The 17902-nt window shown below is 41.3% G+C and overlaps 1 protein-coding gene and 1 long non-coding RNA gene across 2 annotated transcripts in view; both read right to left on the bottom strand.

Moving 5' to 3' along the window:
* Positions 1–17409, bottom strand: part of LOC117265033 (G-protein coupled receptor family C group 6 member A) — a 47101-nt gene extending 29692 nt beyond the window's left edge. Inside the window, 2 exon segments of the mRNA XM_078171235.1 lie at positions 12845–13167; positions 17328–17409. Coding sequence (XP_078027361.1) covers positions 12845–13167; positions 17328–17409 — 405 coding nt within the window.
* On the bottom strand, positions 412–8755 carry LOC117264550 (uncharacterized). Its single transcript, XR_004502323.2, has 3 exons — positions 8628–8755; positions 7560–7670; positions 412–733 (listed from the first exon to the last, which is right to left on the bottom strand). It is a non-coding gene; the product is annotated as an uncharacterized LOC117264550 (long non-coding RNA).
* Positions 17410–17902: the final 493 nt, after the last annotated feature.

The raw sequence follows: 17902 nt of genomic DNA, 5'->3' as shown, positions 1-17902 counted from the left end.
CATTCTTTTTAAATTAATGTATTTTCTAAAAAGCAATTATTTAAAAATTAAAACGAACCGATAAAGTACCAAATAGATAAGGAGTATCGATAAAAGTAGTAGTATCGATAAAATCTACACATATTTTCTTTCATTTGGACTTTCGGCTGTCATCAACACCTATAAAGGGCATAGGTTTCAAACCAAGTACAAGACCTCATGTTGAGTTGGAGAAGAAAGAGGGAGAGAAACTTAAACAGAGCTAGCAGTACCTCATGACTCAACATGTAACCCTGGTGACTCTGTCATTACAGAGGAATCTGAGCAAAAATGTATTCTTTAGTTTAGTTGTACCCTCAGCAAAGGCTGTAAAAACAAGCCCTACATGCAGTAATTTGTAAATAATTTTATTTTTATTACCAATATCAGATAAAAAAATATGAAATAGTTGTGGCAACACTTGAAATATATACAAGAAAGGTGGATTCAGGGAAGCACTTAATTTAAAAACACAAGAAAATCAATATTTAAATGCAATATTTTACAGACTGTAGATGACCTGATGAGGCTCGTCTTCCCCAAAATCCCCATTCCAAAGGGCTTGGCATCCCAGTATGAGAGACCCTTAAAGGAGGAAGTGGTTGCCTTACATGTCTCTCACTTCAGCCAAGGGGTAGCTGGAGGCCAATGCAGTGACCAGCCAGATCAGGAATTCCTGGCATACCTGGAGTACAACACAGGATGGAAGGGATGCCTGAATGGAAAGAATTGGACACTATTAGTGTTGCAGATATAACGCTGCTGTGTTTATATAGTTTATAATCATAATAATAATAATGATAATAATACATTTTATTTGTAAGCGCTTTTAACAAATGTTCAAAGACACTTTACAGTTTTTAAAAAATCATAAAATAGAGCTAAGTCAGAATAAAACTTTGGAGGACAGGGGTGATGTGGTCTCGGGAGCGGGTGTGGGCGAGCAGGCGGGCAGCGGAGTTCTGGACGTATTGAAGTTTATTGAGGAGTTTGAATGATGAGCCATAGAGGATGCTATTGCAATAGTCCAGTCTGGATGTGATAAATGCATGGATGAGGGTTTCTGCAGCAGAGAAGGTGAGTGAGGGGTGGAGACGGGCGATGTTCTTGAGGTAGAAGAAGGCAGTCCTGGTGATGTGATTGATGTGGTGGTCAAACCTTAGCTGGCTGTCGAAGATGATTCCTAGGTTGCGGGTGTGCGGTGAGGGAGACTGTAGTGTAATGTACTGATTTACTGTAGTGTTCATACTGTACATTTAAGTTGACCTTTAAACATACGTGTTGAAGCAATGTACTGACAAGACACACTAGTTTATTATTTCATGTATTCTTATGACACACACATACACTTGTTGAGCACTTAAGCATTGTGGTGGAAAAGTACCTAGGATTCACTGTGCATCATTTCTAAAAATAGCATGAGGATGGGCTCAGAAACACTGGTGGAAAGTTAGGGGAATTCCAGCTTGTCCTGATATGACTCTAGAGGAGGTGGGCTTAGACTGCCCAGAAAGCATTACATGGTGAAATTGGCTCCAAGGAAGAGAAGGAGAGTGGGGATACTATTATGAACGAGTGCAAGTAAAGAAGCAGCCATCAGGGGGAGAACGGAGAAATGTGACACCGTTATGTTTCAGCTCCAAGGGGGAAGGACTAAAGGAAAAAGTGGAAACTCAGCAGAAATGTGACACCGTTATAATCAGAGCCAAGTGGGAAGGATTAAGAAAAAGACGACTCAGCAGAAATCTTCACAATAAAAACGAGTGCAGACAAAGAAATTCCAGTCCTGCTCTGGAGCTTGACTCATTGAGTTGTGATGTGTTTGTTGCCTGCGAGCACATTAAACTCAGTTGCATCTGATTCTACGTGTCTCCAGTGATTTTTTTACCTCTGAGTGGTGGGGGAGGTGCAGTTGTTTATACTGATGAACTGGTGTTGGTTGGTAAGGTAGGAGTGAATCCAGGAGAGTGCTGTGCCGGTGATGTGGAGAGATGATTCCAGTCGGGAGAGCAGGATGGAGTGACTGATGGTGTCAAAGGCTGCTGTGAGGTCAAGGAGGATGAGAATGTTGAGGTGTCTGGAGTCTAAGGAGAGGAGGAGGTTGTTGGTGACTTTCAGGAGGGCTGTTTCAGTGCTATGTTTTGAACGGAAACCGGATTGGAAAGATTCGAATGTTATTGGAGGTGAGGTGGGTTCTGTGTTGTGAGGCGACAGCACGTTCCAGGATTTTTGACAGGAAGGGGAGATTGGAGATGGGGCGGAAGTTACTTGGATTGTCAGGATTTAAACTGGGTTTTTTGATGATTGGTGTGATGGCAGCCAGTTTGAGGGTTTGGGGGATGGAACCAGAGCTGAGGGAGGCGTTAATATAATACCAGTAATGAGTGGGGAGATGACAGGGAGGCAGTCCTTAATGAGTTTGGATGGTATGGGATCCAGGGTGCAGGTGGAGGTTTTTATTCTGGTCATGATGGTTGTTAACTGTGCTGGGGATACTGGAGAGAAGTGGGACAGGGGCTGAATGGTGATGGGTGGTGAGGCAGGTGGGGAGATGGGAGGGATCCTGGCAGTGTTGAGGTTACTGTAGAGGGTGTTTATTTTTGTTTGGAAGTATGTTAAGAAGGACTGGCAATTTTCAGTGATGAATGATGAGGAGGTGTTGTCATGTGGTTTGAGAAGGGAGTTTATGGTGGAGAACAGAGCCTTGGGGTTATTGAAGCCAGAGTGGATGAGGTGAGAGTAGTGGGTGGACAGGGCAGTGTTGAGTGCATCTTTGTATTGTTGTAGGTGGTTGATGTAGGCTAGGAGGTGAACTGATAAACTGGTTTTCTTGCAGGGTCATTCAAGTTGTCATTTGCGGGTCTTCATTAGGCTTGGGCGATTGGACAAATATATCGCCCATCGACTGAGTCCATCACGGTTGGTTTTATTTTTGGCGATTTTTTTGGGTGATTTTTGTCATTTTATTTTGCTAAATTAATGGTCTGTCTCCACAGAATTCAACTCGGTACATATAGTTCATAATTACTATATAGAGCACAATTCAAAATGTGCGCATATTGGAAATGGCAGCTTCACACTGATTTCCAACGAGTCTTTCACAAAACACGTCAGTGATGGCGGAGCTGAAAGTAACGTTAATTCATAAACCATATTTGAGAACTACATCAATTAAGATGTGCAGTTGTGCACCCTGATCGTTATAGTAGGACAGGTATGTTATCCCTATCTCCCACCTGTTTGCTCATTTAGAGGCTGTGAGCGAATGCGTCCTTCTGCAGCTATCAGACTCTTTTTAAAATGGTGTTGGACAGTCATCTTCGGCCCGTCTTTACAGCTTATTACTCAGCAAAGATCTCAAGGTGATTTATTTTTTGTTAAATGAATAACAATATAGCCTATAGGCTGTATGTTTCAGTAAAACTTAAGCTGTTATAGCTGTTCTAAAAGCCTCTCGTGGGCTTATTGCTTGAATAAATAAATAAAAATAATAATAAAAAATGTCCCCCAGCGAGTTGGACAATCCTTAAAAAACACACCCACACAAACACACAAAATATTTAGGCTGATGTTGTTAACTTTCATCCTGGCACACACTATGTGTGCGGCGACACATTAATCCACAATTTCCTTATAAATATATTTTGTGCTGTACTCAAAAATTCGAATATTCAGCCTTTTTTTCCTCCCGTTTTTTGGGGGGACCTGGAACGCAACACTAACCCCGCCGGCCCCATTAAGCCAAGTAAAGAAGTCATCTGGTCTGACTGTTGCATGAATTGCCTAAAAAAGTTTCACAGTAAATCAGACAACAGGAATATTATTATTGCCACGGGTTATTTGAAATGGACAAAGGTATTCTTTACTGGTGAGTTAAGGGAGAATAGCTATCATGTAATTAAAAAAGAAAACATCTCCGACAAGGAAATAGAAAGCCCGACATGCAATGAATGGAGACCTATTATCCTCTTGAACAGAGACGACTAAATTCTTTCAACAATGTGACTCAAAATAATGATAAAATAGATTTTGTTGAAGTAAAATAATATGCTGATGGTGACATTTTCCACCGGTCCACTGCGCTCTGAGTCTGGTGTCAGTGACACATGCTGCTCTGAGTCGTGCATCTGTCTGCTTGCGCTGCAGTGCGCGCCGAGGGTTTTAATTTTTAGTGTTAAATCAAAAGTTAAACACTACTTATCAGCAACCAGAAGTGTTTTTTCATTTGTGAATATTTTTATCTTAATTCTAGGGTTGCAAGAAACTACCTTTTCGCCATAATTTTTTAGTTATTAAAAATTCTAGCAACTAGAAGAAATGATTTTAAATTAAGTTAAATAAGACCAAAATATGCTAGCATATAAATATTACCGTTATCAGGGAATGTTGTGGCAGGTTAAGTTCCTCTTGTGCCTTGCACACAAGACACCTTTTCCTCTCCGATTCCCCATTCTTGAGCGCACTCTCGCACCTCTTTAGCCAGCACCGTGGCTGTGTGGTCATCAGGAACATATGTTGTTTCCAGACATTTTGTTTGAAGTTCCCAATTTTCAGTAATGTAATGCGCAGTTACACTAATATAGGGGGCCATGTTTGTTGTTGACCACATGTCCGTAGTCAGAGCGACAAAGTCCGCTGCCTCCAGCTCTTTACTTAGTTCAGCCCTGACTTTGTTGTAGAGATCTGGTATGGCGGTTTTAGTGAAGTACTTCCTCCTGGGAAGCTCATGCTGCTTGTCGAAAGTTTTCAGCATCTCCTTGAAAGAATCCTTTTCCACCGTGTGAAAAGACATCATATCTTTGGCCAGATATCTAGACACAGCCAGCATGTACTGTGTCCATCTCGGACTGCCCTTTGGATATTTAATGGATTTGGCAAAAGCAGCTAAGATTTTCGGCAGGTGAAGCGTGGCTTTTCCAGTGGCAGTTTAGGGAGCCGCCTCTCTCGGTGTTAACTTGGCGTGCTCTTCAGGATGGTGTATTTGCAAATGCTCGTGCAAAGTGGTGGTGTTAGAATCTTTTGCTGGCACCACCCGTTTGCATAGACGGCAAATTACCTGACTTGTGTCTTTGGGCTTGCCGGTTGCGTCCAGTTTAAATCCAAAATAATCCCAAATCCTCCACTGCAGTAGCCTGAGACCCCGCCCCCTGCGCTCGCAAAGCACGCTGCATTTTTTTGCTGCATTCATGTGGTGTCGGAAGATCCAAGTTGCCGAGTTGTTTAGGCTATTTATTTATTTATTTATAAGGATCCCCATTAGCTGTGCCCTAAAGCAGAGCTAGTCTTCCTGGGGTCCACATTAAACAATACATTTAAAACATACAAGTTGAGTTGTTTTTCTGACCTAATTGTATTGCGGAGTTTTGCACAGCGGCGACCGGATCTTTGCTCTCAAACCACAAAAAAATGTGATGGCACAACAGTCTCCTTCAGTACATTATTCTATGCTTTCTATTATTCTATTATTATTCTATGCTTTTAATTTTCACATTGGCCTAGTCATCCTGTTTAATTTGTCTTCTGATTAAATTGGAACCGTTGAAACAAGTTGTAGGAAGTCTCTGCAAGTAATTGGTTACTGGCAGACACTCTGTGCTGCAATAAAATGGTTAATCAGTAGTGCCGTGCACTGTAGAGCCGATGCGCTGCTGGTTCTGCCGGTCTGAATAGAATATAATGTCTATAGCCTTACTGTTGTGTGTACAGCCTTATAGACTGAGCTGAGTAGTGATGCGCGGGTCGAACCGTAACCCGCAAATGGACCTGTGGGTCGGGCAGCAGTGATCGTCTGTTAAATCGGTCTGTAAATGATATTTTGACATTATTGGCTATTACTGTCATGGCATCCGAAGGTACTGATGCGTTGAGCAGGTGACAGTCCGCGGTCGTTTTCAAAACACACTTGTGTCATGCACTCCAAAAGAAACTTGTTGAAACTTTATACAATAATTTATTGTACAAAAAGGGGGAAACAAACGTTGACAAAAACGGTTCCATAATTCATATTAAATTCAAAAGATAACAAAAAAACAGCTACAAGTTAGAGGGAATAGTGATAAAGTGGTAAAACTTGGCATTGATCCACAGCCTCAGACGGATGCGCTCAAGCATGCTGTGCGCACAAGCTCAGTAGGCTATACTATATTTTCACATTTTTAACAATGCAATTTAAAAGTTTTGATTTTTATTGATAACCTACATTTACCAACAACAAAAAGACTACATTTAGCACCAAAAAAGTATGTTTAAAATTGTTTTTTTTTTTTTTTTTTCAAGTAAATAAAAAAACGAATATCGAATACCAAATTTTCATAACGAATACCTACCCATAGAAACAAATATTCGAATATCTGAATATTTGGGTACAGCCCTACTGTCAATGTGTAGATTGTCACCCAGGAGGAGAACAGATGGTGAGATGGCAGATAACTGGGTCAAAAAGTCAGCAAGATCAGAGAGGAAGGAGGGATGTGGTTTGGGGGGGCGATAAATGATGGCTGTGACCAGAGGACAGGGACCAGAGAGTTTGAAGGTGAGGTGTTCAAATGAGGGGGCAGGAGGGATGGAGATTGTGGTTGTTTTGATATTTTTCCTGAAGACGGCAGCAATGCCACCTCCCTGGCCTTCTGTACAGGGTTTGTCCATGTAAGTGATGCATCTGATGATGGTGTGGATGTGAGAAATAACAGGTTGTAGTTGTAATGACTGTTGAGGCCGAGGAGGGGAGCTAGAGGGCAAGAACGAGCAACGTGGTGCCAGTGGAGCTTTGGGAGGGGAAGAAGAGTGAGTGGTGGGGGTGTGGCAGGTAAACGGTCATTCACGTTCACGTGTAGCAGTCTGGACGGCGTGTTGCAGGTTAGCCGTTAGCATGCGACTACTGTGCCAGTTTGGATGGACGCTGTCAGCTCTGAGAAGGAGGGAGCAGTTCCAGAACAGACTAAAATTGTCTATGAAGTTGATATTGTGAGTGAGGCAGGTGGACTGTAACCAGGCACTGAGGCTAAGAATCCTCGAAAAACCCTCTGCTCCACGGGCCGCGGTGGGAATCGGCCTGGAAATAAAAACAGATTTCCCACAGCTGGTTAAAAAGTTTAAAAGGTCCTTAAAGACATTTTTTGTCAGTTTGGACTGTCTACAAGCGGTGTCATTGGAGCCAACATGAACAGCCACTCGTCTTATGGAGGACAGAAGAGAGCACAGCAGCACCGGGACTTTTCTCAGTATGACGGGAACTGTGGACCCAGGGAAACAGTGTGTGGCAGCGTTGAAAAAGCAGACATTTCTGATTATTGAGTCTCCAACTATTAATGTGGTTGGGGAGAAGAGTGGACGAGGAGGTGCACCGTCTGTCACTTGACTGTATATTTATGTATGTATCCATCTATTGTATATTATTTAGTAAGGTTTTTGTAGTTTTTGTTTTTTACAATTGCAAAAAAATAAAGTTCTTCTGACAAAAGACTAAATTGTCGTTTCTTCATAAGTGGGTTTTTTGGTATAAAGAAACCTTAGTGTTCAGAGTTGGGTTTACACAGTCATACCTGTAAATGTTGCGGATGTTCTGTGGAGTGTATTCAAACAGTCAGGCTCCTTGCCTGGATGGTGTATCAAACATGTAGGATGAACTGGAACCTGGTTCATTACCCCCAAACCTAATAGGTAAAAAAGACACAAGGCATACCGTTTAATAAGTAAGCAAATAAAGTCTCAAGAGACAACATCACTGCATAGAACAAATACTGAACCAGGAAGCAAAATGTGTTTTACTATGAAACTTTGATTTCATGTAAATGATGTGGAGAAATTGGGTGAAGATTATAAAATGCAGCTACATTTTAGTAGAATGATTTCAGTAAACATAGCAGCTAAGACATCTGAATGTACTAGTTATTTCTATTCATTTGTTTTTGTATAATACAGAAATCTGTCATTTCTCTGGGGTGGCAGTAGCTCATTCCATAGGGACCTGGTTTGGGAACCGGAGGGTTGCCTGTTCGAGTCCCTGTCCGGACCAAATATGGAGCGTGGCTGGAGAGGTGCCAGCTCACCTCCTGGGCACTGCCAACTTGCCCTTGAGCAAGTTGGCAACTTGCCCTTGAGCAAGTTGGCAACCGCTCAGGGTGCCCGACCAAGGCATCTTTCCACTTTGTGTATAGGTCCTGTTTGTGTTTGTTTGAATTTAAATTTGGGATTAATAAAGTATATAAAATTAAAAAAAAAAAAAAAAATCAATTTGCTGTGGAAAAATTGATGAATTCACGGGTTAAAACTTGTGTGGTTTTAACGGTGAATGTGTTAGAAGCAGAATTTACAATAACTTTGGTATTTTTACCCAATACAAGCTACATCAGTCTGATTATAGATAAGCCTGCTAAGATAAAAAATAGGAGTTATGCTTTACACCACTGCATATAAAAGCTGAGTGCTGCTGTTGGTGTTTCCACGTTATGTAGTAACCGGCTATATTAGAAACATTTTGTACTCTGCAGCAGACGTTTTCAGCTTTAAACAATCAGAGGAAAGACATACAGTAGTTACCATAATGTTAGATACGTTACAGTTATCATGTTACAGCTGAAATATAAGACAGCTACACAATAAAAACTTACCACTGTGAAACGTCCTGCTCCAGTCTTTGTTGCAACGGTGCTTCGGAGTCTATCAGTTCGCGTTTCTTCACTCAAATTGATAATGGTGGACGGCTGCTGTCGTTAGCTTAGCCATAGCTTGTTGTTTGCAGAGGTCAGATAAGGTAAGGGGCATGATGTTTCCGATACATGCTCTAAGCGTTGCACCAATCACAATAGACTGAGCGAGCTGACCAATCAGAGCAGACTTGGCTGCTGGGGAGGCAGGACATAAGCTCCAACACAGCGTTTCAGACAGAGGTGCTGCAGCAATGAGCGGTAGAAGACAAATAATGTATGTCTGAACATTAACGCGCATAAATATATTCCACTAGACCCAAAATTACATATTTATATCAGTATGACCCTGAAAATAAGCACAATAGGTCCACTTTAAGAGGAGCGTAGTTCCTTTGCTGCTTCTTCCCAAAGTCCACCATCATCTCCTTAGCTTTGCTGACGCTCTGGAATTCTACCATTTTTTCCCCAGTAAAAGGGGTTTTTGGTTGTTGTTTTTTTAAGTTTTTCCTTATCCATTGTGAGGGTCCAAAGGGCAGAGGGATGTCATATGCTGTAAAGCCCTCTGAGGCAAATTGTTATTTGTGATATTGGGCTTTATGAATAAAACTGATTGATTGATTGATTGATTGACTGACTTATTTCTGTAGTTTTACAGATTAAATCCACCACAGACTCAGTGAGTTCATTTATGTCATCAGTGATGTTGGCGGTGGTGTCCTGGAACTTTCTCCATACTGCCTCTGATTGAACTGACCATTTCCAGACCTCTCATGTCGCTGTGGGGATGCGCAGAAGTTTGTTTAGATTATTTGATCTCAATAGGATGGCCATGTGGTTGCTTTAGTCGAGCAGGGAAAGGGATTTTGCTCTGCTGCCCTTTCTGAACCCTGTATAAAAGTGATCCAGTGCCCTTATTCACCCTGTGGCTCAGTCAATACTTTGATGGAAGTCAGGCATAACTCTCTGAAGTCTTGCTTGATTGAGGTCTTCAACAACAATGAGCACAGCTTCAGGATAACTGTCCTGTGAGCAGGTCAGGTCTTTGCAGAGATCTAACAGGGCAGCCTTTGTATTTGCTCGTGATGGAATGTAGACCACTGTGATAATGACAGAAGTGAATTCCCACGGTAAATTGACAGTATCTCCAGGTCACGTGAGCAGGAACAGGAAAGCAGTTTAACATTCCTACTGTCACACCAGTCCTCTGTTCTGTCACATCGATATACAGGACAAGAGTCACCTGGTTGAAAGGCGCTATCCAGTATTTCAGGATTTAGCCAGGTTTCTGTGAAACAAAGAATATTACAGTTCCTGATTGTATGAGGCAAGGTTAAGTTTGCTGATTTTCTTATTTCTCCTTATATTATTCTAATTATTCTAATATATACATTTTGTAGTGTAGCTTTTGGGTTTGACATTCAATAATGGCCTAATTGTTTTGGATAAGTATGTTTTTATTGAATCTGATTATATGTTAATCTTTTCTGTCTAGAATAGGCTATTTCATTTAGTTTTGAAACTTGGGTACTGCAGCTTTAAGAGACAGCAGCCTCACATGTGGGCTTCAAGTGGGGCTGTTGAGCTGGGTAATTAGTGGACCCTTGAGTAGCTGTGGAGACACACAGTTTCCATACCATGTCCTGTTCTGTTTAGTTTGTCATTAAGAAAGGCAATTTCTGGGGATATTATGTGACACTTGTGGAATAAAAGTTTTTTTTTGTTTTCTCCAACTTTACATGGACGTCGAGTGGCTTATTGAAAACTCCATCGGATGGACACGTGTATGCCATGACTCACAGCTAGTTCACATTTTGCAGTAACACTGATGTCCCCCTGGAAGCTGACGTGAGCATGGACATTGTCCAGTTTATTATCCAGCACCTGTATGTAAGCCAGCAGGATACTCGGCAGAGAACTCCTATGTGGTCGGGATCTTAGCTGATGTTTGATCCCTCCATGTTTGCCTCGGTGCATCCTGCAGAGATGCAGATATGATCTTACTTGTCCGTGCAGTCAGGATTGTAGCTGGAGCTCATCTTTTCCACTTTTCCTTGATGTTGTTTCTGATGTTTACATTTGAAAACCTCCACTGGCCAGTTAGCAGAGTCAGCAGGAGGAGAGTTCACAAAGTGGTGTGTTGATTTCCTTATCCTGATGAGTGTCTCCAAGTTGGTCAATATTAGTCACAAAAAGTATAGCTGATATTTTTAAATACCTTAAATAGCACAGGTTAGCAACATTTTTTGCTAAAGTTGGAAGTTGGACAAAAGAAAAAAAAACATGCTAATGATCTTATTTTGTACATAACAACCCTACACACATGATCTATGACTATTTAAAGGAGAACACCACCTAAATCAGGAACTGACCATGGCTTAAAAAAGTTCAATCAATATCTGTGAACAGGAGCTACTCTCTCTCAAAGCCAGAAACCAGAGAAAAAAGTCTCAAACTTACAATGTCACTGGATATAAAGTCTGGAGGTGCATAGACAATGAATGGGAGGCTGAGTTTGTAGAGCCACAGCATGTTAGTTTTCTTTTTATAACCAAAATGATCTTTATTCTAGTACGAAGGAGGATTAGGGCCATGTTAAAGAAAAAAAAATCTTAGATTTTGAGAGTAAAGTCATAAATCTACGAGAACAAAGTCTTAAATCTACGAGAATAAAGTAGTAAATATATGAGAATAAAGTGATAAATCTATAAGATTAAACTCCTTATTTTAGTCCATGGTGTAAAAAGAGACAAAGTGTGTTTTTGTTGTCTGGTGCCATATAGTCAACAATGGACACGCATGCATGTAACAATTATGGCTAATTCTAAACTACTGTTGCTGACATAGACTCACTGCGTCATTTTAAATATTGTTTTTAAGGGACAAAAATGCTTAGAAAATCTGTAATATGGCAGGAGGGCACACAGCAAAATTCATGATTTAATGGCAGCCTGAAAACATGCTGATTTCACTTCAGAAAAATGTCCCATTAGTAGTATTAGCAGTAACATTAGGAATTATGGAGGCTGAGTTAATTTGTAACAACAATTGTGTTTACACCGGGCAAATCATCAAGTTGTGGGAAAAATCATGTTTCTTCATTTTTGTATGGATCACATCAAACATGAGTTTCAATTTTCTGACTATACCTGCTGGTTCATCCAACACTTTTATGTAGTCACTTCCCTCTATTTCCAATTCACACATTAAATGTATTTATCACCTCCTGCTCTCCGTCTGGATTTTGAGCATCATAAGAGTCACATGATTGCAAATAACCTAGTGTTCTCAGTTGTGAAACAGAAAATGTACCCATATACTTAGAACATTCCCTTGGGTGCTCTCAGTGTCATCTAGAACATCTTTCACCATTCACTATCAATGGAGCAGCTCCAGACTTTATACCCTATGACATCATACAGAGCAACCAGCACTCCACCCAACTTGGTCTTGGCAAGATGCTGGACACATCAATAAATCTGGCAGAGATGCACGCACACACGCACACACACACACACAACTCCCGGGAAGTGCAGTTTCTACCACCAGGGTTGTGCACAGGTGTGTTGTATACTGCCAAGAAGTAGACTACTGTAAGATGGTTACTTTTCCCTGTCTGTCTATTGTTGCCTTGTGTATGATCTGATGAAGATCATACACAAAAAAACTCTAACAATAAAGTCAAACACTGCATAGATGTAAGTGTGCAGAAATCTTTTCTACATCATATCCTATGACATCACAAATTTGAGTGTTAGCAGTTTTGGGAGAGAGCTGTGTAGAGATTTTTGAGAGTTTACTAATAGAAAACTACATTGAGGTGTGGGTTATTTCCAATATGACAATAAATGTCATTATACATGAGGCATTTTCCCAGTGTTCACTGTGCCAATTTAAGTTCTGCTCTAAGAGGACACATGTTTTTGTTCCTGTTCATCTGTAGTGCCTCGCCTACCTTGGAATTGTCCCATCCTTTATTATCTAATGAAACAGTCAGTCATGCAACTGCAGACAGTCATGACAGATCCGGCTGATATTTATCAGCTGCCAAAGCAAACAGGTTGTTCTATTTTAGTTTCTTCTAACAGCCCACACTGTGTCAATGAGTCCTTCCATGGATGCTGGACTCCTACCTCCACCCTCAGTGAGTCTACAACATTTTCCTGTTTCTCATTCCTTACCTGAGGGATCATCTTGAGTGTCAGTTGCCTAGCGATGGCAATAGACAATTCAGAGTAAGAGGCCCCTACAACAGCCATGACCAGCTGGTCACAAGTGTTGCTTCCGGCGTAGCAGTCGGCCTGCTGGGTGAAGTCTGCTGTAGCTCTCAGAGCTGTGCTGACATCAGAGCAGGAGTCCAGGATACGATAGCCGAGAGTGATGTTAACATCAGCCAGCAGAGGGGATTTATTCATGAGCTCTATGGCATTGATCATAGCCAGCACCTTCACCAGGTTTGGGAACAGTACAGTGTCAAATAATGAAGATGTGATAGACTGGAGAACTGATACAAGACATGCAAGGAGGGACAGCAAGGAAGAGAGTGAAGTACTACTTCAGTTTCAACACTGATATGATTTATTTAAAAAAAAAAAAAAAAAAAAGCTACCAGATAACATTATTTCATCCATTGTCAAACTGTTTCTTTTACTTTTTACCCCTTATTATGACATCAGTGTGAAATTATTCAAAATGAGTATCCAGCACCCAGGGCTTTGGTGTGTTTTCATCAGAATCAGTCTAACCCATATGCTGTAGATGCAAGGAGAACATTTTGTCTTGTTCTGTGTGGATGTATTACCACTAGTTCAATTTAGTAAAGTATTGCTCTAAAGTATTATGTTGAAGTTTAGCTAGTATTTTGGTTTTAGACTGGTTTATCCTGTTGTGTGATTATCCAGCCACACAGCCAGATCACACTCAGGTGCCCTCTGCCAAGTAGGTTAGGAGTGTGCCACATGCACTTTCATCGCCAGGCTCACTTTAGCTTTACTTTATGTGTCAGCATTAAAGACTGTGACAGTCATGGATCACATTTACTGCTTTCACACTGCTATCACAGACCTCTCCCAATCATGATGCAGTTTGGGTGTTTTCCTCAGAGAAAGCATGTTTCTTATCATGTTGCTTATCAGCCACACATCTACCAGTAGGCTTTTATATTTTAAACTGTGAAGCTCCAGAAAACCAGCCTTATTTAAAATGTTTTTACAGTTTTTGGTGGAGCTGTATGAACTATTTCCAATGCTTCCAACTCTAACACACCTGGTGATGTGCTTATGGAACTGTGCAGAATAATTCTGCAAAATTATAAGTTTGATGTGCACATATGTAAGAGGGTTTCTGTGGTTATTTTACAACAGTCTGATGCTGGTTACACAAAATGTAAGCAGTGGATCTGCTGTGCCAAATTGTGGCATGACAGTGCACAACATCACTCCAGTTAGAGACTGCAGATGGAAGCAGATACCTGCTGCCTTCAGATGGCTGTGAGGAGAGTCTCTGGTGTACAGGCAAGACCTTCAGTACAGTATTAAGGCCAACAGAGAACAAAAGTGTTAAAATTTGCATGTTGAAAAGAACCCTTCTGAGAGCCTGTGAGCACTTACAGCAAAAACTACCAAAAACAGCCTAATTTTGGTTGGAGTTCGACCCACTATGCTGGCTCTCTGTAAATATACTTACCTCATGCACACACAGTAACCAAAACGTGGGAACAGTTTAATTGAACAGAGGTAACAAATAATATCTTGTGCGCACAAAGTAACCAAAATGTGGCCTCAACTTATTTATTTTTCCTCTCTATGGTCACTCCCGGGCTCTGTACATTGTAATTTTTACCCATTACATTTAGGCTGTTTGTAATAAGTACTGGTTATTATACAGACGGTTTTACAAACAAACATAGCATCAGTTTTGGAAAAAATTGTGATATTTTAAGCATTAATAATCCCTATCCCATTTGACACTGGGCGAGAGTTGGGGTACACCCTGGACAGGCTGCCAGACTATTACAGGGCTGACGCATAAGCCCCGTTTCCACCAAGCAGTACGGTACGGTACAGTTCAGTACAGTGTGTTTTTTTCTGTTTCCACAGTGAAAAGTTGTGGATAGTAGTACCAATAGAACCTAGCTCACAGATGTGAGCTGTGAACATTGCAGTCCAGTGATTGTTCAATAGCGGACGGTCACTCTGTTCAGGGCTGAGTTGTGGCTGGTTTTGAGGCTTACATAACCTCGGTGGAGAGTTTTATAAGTAAACTGTAACTATAAGATGAAAGGATGTTTTGTTGCCTCTCACAGCAGCTGGAGTCGGAGAATTTTTTTTTTTTTAATTCACTGGGCTGACTGCCAACTTTTAAGGTGGGACGTTAACTTGTAGTAACACTAAAACCCCTGACCTTGCCTGAGGACTAAATGCATTTTTGAATATCCCATGGAGAGAGACTCTCACTGCAGCCTGTTCTATTTTGTTCTGAAAATGTCAGCTTGCAACCCTGGTGTGTTTACGATAAACGAGGTGCAGACTTCCATCTGTATCACCGGAAATGAGGAAATACAGCGAGTGCTGGATGTAGCAGTAAGACAACAACCCCGGCAACATTTAAGGGTACTGTTTGCGGTGGAAACGCTAGGGTCTAAGTACCGTGTCTGAAGGGGTTCTTCTGATTCCAAAGGTACCATACCGAAAGTGGTGGAAACGGGGCTATAAAAACAGACAACAATTCACGCTCACATTCACACCTACGGCCAATTTAGAGTCACCAATTAAGCTTCATGTCTTTGGACTGTGGGAGGAAGCTGGAGTACGAGTGTCTGACATGGGAAGAACATGCAAACTCTACACTGAAGGGCTCCCCCATCCCAGGGTTAATTATATTATGTTGTCTATTAATGTTGTTGTAATGTTGTTAATGTATGTTCCTAGTGTTATGTATATTGTTACTTTATTTTACATTAGTCTCGCTGTGTCTCTTATTTTAATCCTTTCAAGAACGTAACAACATAACTTCATGCTTCAGTGCTATGATTACTACTTTTATACTTTTGATACTTTATGTACATTCAGTTTCTAGAGAGAGAGAGAGAGAGAGAGAGAATAATACACTTACATTCCGTGTGCAAAGCCAGAGGGATTATTCCCGTGAAATGCATATCTCCCCTTTCTTACAATGTTACAAAGGGTTGGGAGCAAATACTTTAAAAAGGCTGACCATATTCTCTCAAACTGTCCATCTCTATTTAAGATTCCTGAAGCTTAAAGGAGAACTTTTGGGAGCTTGACTAATTGCACCCACAGAGTCAGGGCCAAAAAAAGGATAAATGCAGACTTGAATTGAAAGAGTTAAATAAGACTGGCTGTTTATCATTTATTGCATTGGATTGAAAGATCTCACCTGATACATGGTTGTAAGTGGGGTGCAAAGGAGTTGTTCATTTTGTCTACATCCTCATGAACGGGAAAGATTCCTCCGATGATGATATCTCCTGGGGCTGTAACTCCCAGCATTCTGCTGTCCTCCTCAGTACCATGTCCCATTTCCAGAATAAAAAGAAAAAGTGTGATGTGCAAATAGATTAGAGGAGCAACCCAGGCCATTCTGCTGTCCTCTCTGCTTTCTGTCTGGGGTTGGTTCCTAAACTCTCCACCTCTCCTCTCTCACTGGCCTCTCTGTAGTTTTTCACCTCCAGCACAGTGATACCCGCCTTTTTAAGCATTGTCAACAGACTTAAAAAAAAATCCCTCTTGCTTCCTCCTCCATAGTTTTCTATTCTCATATTCTCCCCTGCAGCTCTGCCCACTTCCTTATGAGTGACAACAGGGTGAGTCACTGTTCTGCGGAAGCTGCTAATCTGTTATTCATATTTGGTGCTGTGCGTGAGCAGTGATTGAACTGATTGAAAAAAGGATTATGTGACAGCTCACCTTTCACCTGCTGGAAACAACCTGCATGACTGCAGTAAGTAAGAAAATGTTAGGTGATTGTTGGTACTAAATGGTTGGTACTATCTATGCAATTAAAGGTTTCTGATATTAAATAATGTGTTAATGGGAACACTACCTCATATTTACTGGATAATTACAATCTTACAGTATATCATACATTGTGTGATAAAACAGAACTAATCACCAAAAGTTAATAGCATTTACTGGTCTATATATATTAAAATAATCACAGGAAAGAGAGAAATGATATCTACACACTGAATCTGAGCTCAAAAATAATATTTTGTATGTTTTTTAAAGTTTCTCAGAGCCCGAGGTGATGTTTTCAGGTGCATTGCTTCACCAAAACAGCCAGTAGAAGGAAAAAAAATAAATTAAAAAAAAATACATATACATACATACATATATATATATATATATATATATGTACATACTGTATATATGTTTAGTTTATATTGATAAAACAATAAACCTTCACATGAGAAGCTTCAACCGGAGACTGTTTTATTTCAATGGTGTTCATTATGTCTTTAGTTTCTGATAATGACTTAAGTTGTTCTTTTATCTCAGACATGTTAGGATGTTACATACCTTGACGTGTTTCGGCGGAAACTTCCACCTTCCTCAGAAGTGTCACTTGGTGGTGGTTGTGACGCGTCTTTATCAGCTGATCTGTCAATCAGCCGATATTAGGGAGGCGTGACAGGACGGTCACGCCACCTGCTGTCCGTCTGCCGCCTCTCCAGGACGCTGCTCCAGGTGTGGGAGAGCATGTATGCCCCCTCGTCCCTGTTCATCGTCCCTGGGTCCCGCTTCCTTATTTCAATAGCCTCCCTGATTCAGCGCCGGTATTTGTTGTCCTCGGTGTGTATGACTCTGGCCTTGTCCCAGTCCAGTCAGTTTTTGACGGGACGGTCACACCTCCCTAATATCGGGCCCTTAGCATATACTAGCATATACTGTATGGGCCACAGGTTTTGAGTGCTTCCCTGACCCAGTAACAAGGCGTGAAAGAAGCCTTCTACGTCAAACTGGAATGACCATTGTTAAACAGAGGAGGTGGCCTATGACACCACTTATCACCCACCTACAATTCAGTCTTGAGATCAGGGGCGGGCTGGCCATAGGGAGGTTCGGGAGGTTTTTTTACCCCATAAAACGTAGCCACGGTTGACCGCAGCAGCCTGCCCCCGCAGCCGCAGGTGGCAGTGGCACAGAGTGGAACATCAGACTGGGTCAGTCTAATATTTTGCATATTAAGGGGGGATACAAGCGGTTAGCAAGCACTGC

Source organism: Epinephelus lanceolatus, chromosome 10 (assembly GCF_041903045.1).
Source record: "Epinephelus lanceolatus isolate andai-2023 chromosome 10, ASM4190304v1, whole genome shotgun sequence".
In the NCBI taxonomy this organism is placed as follows: domain Eukaryota; kingdom Metazoa; phylum Chordata; class Actinopteri; order Perciformes; family Serranidae; genus Epinephelus; species Epinephelus lanceolatus.
This window is presented reverse-complemented; position numbering and strand designations above follow the sequence as displayed.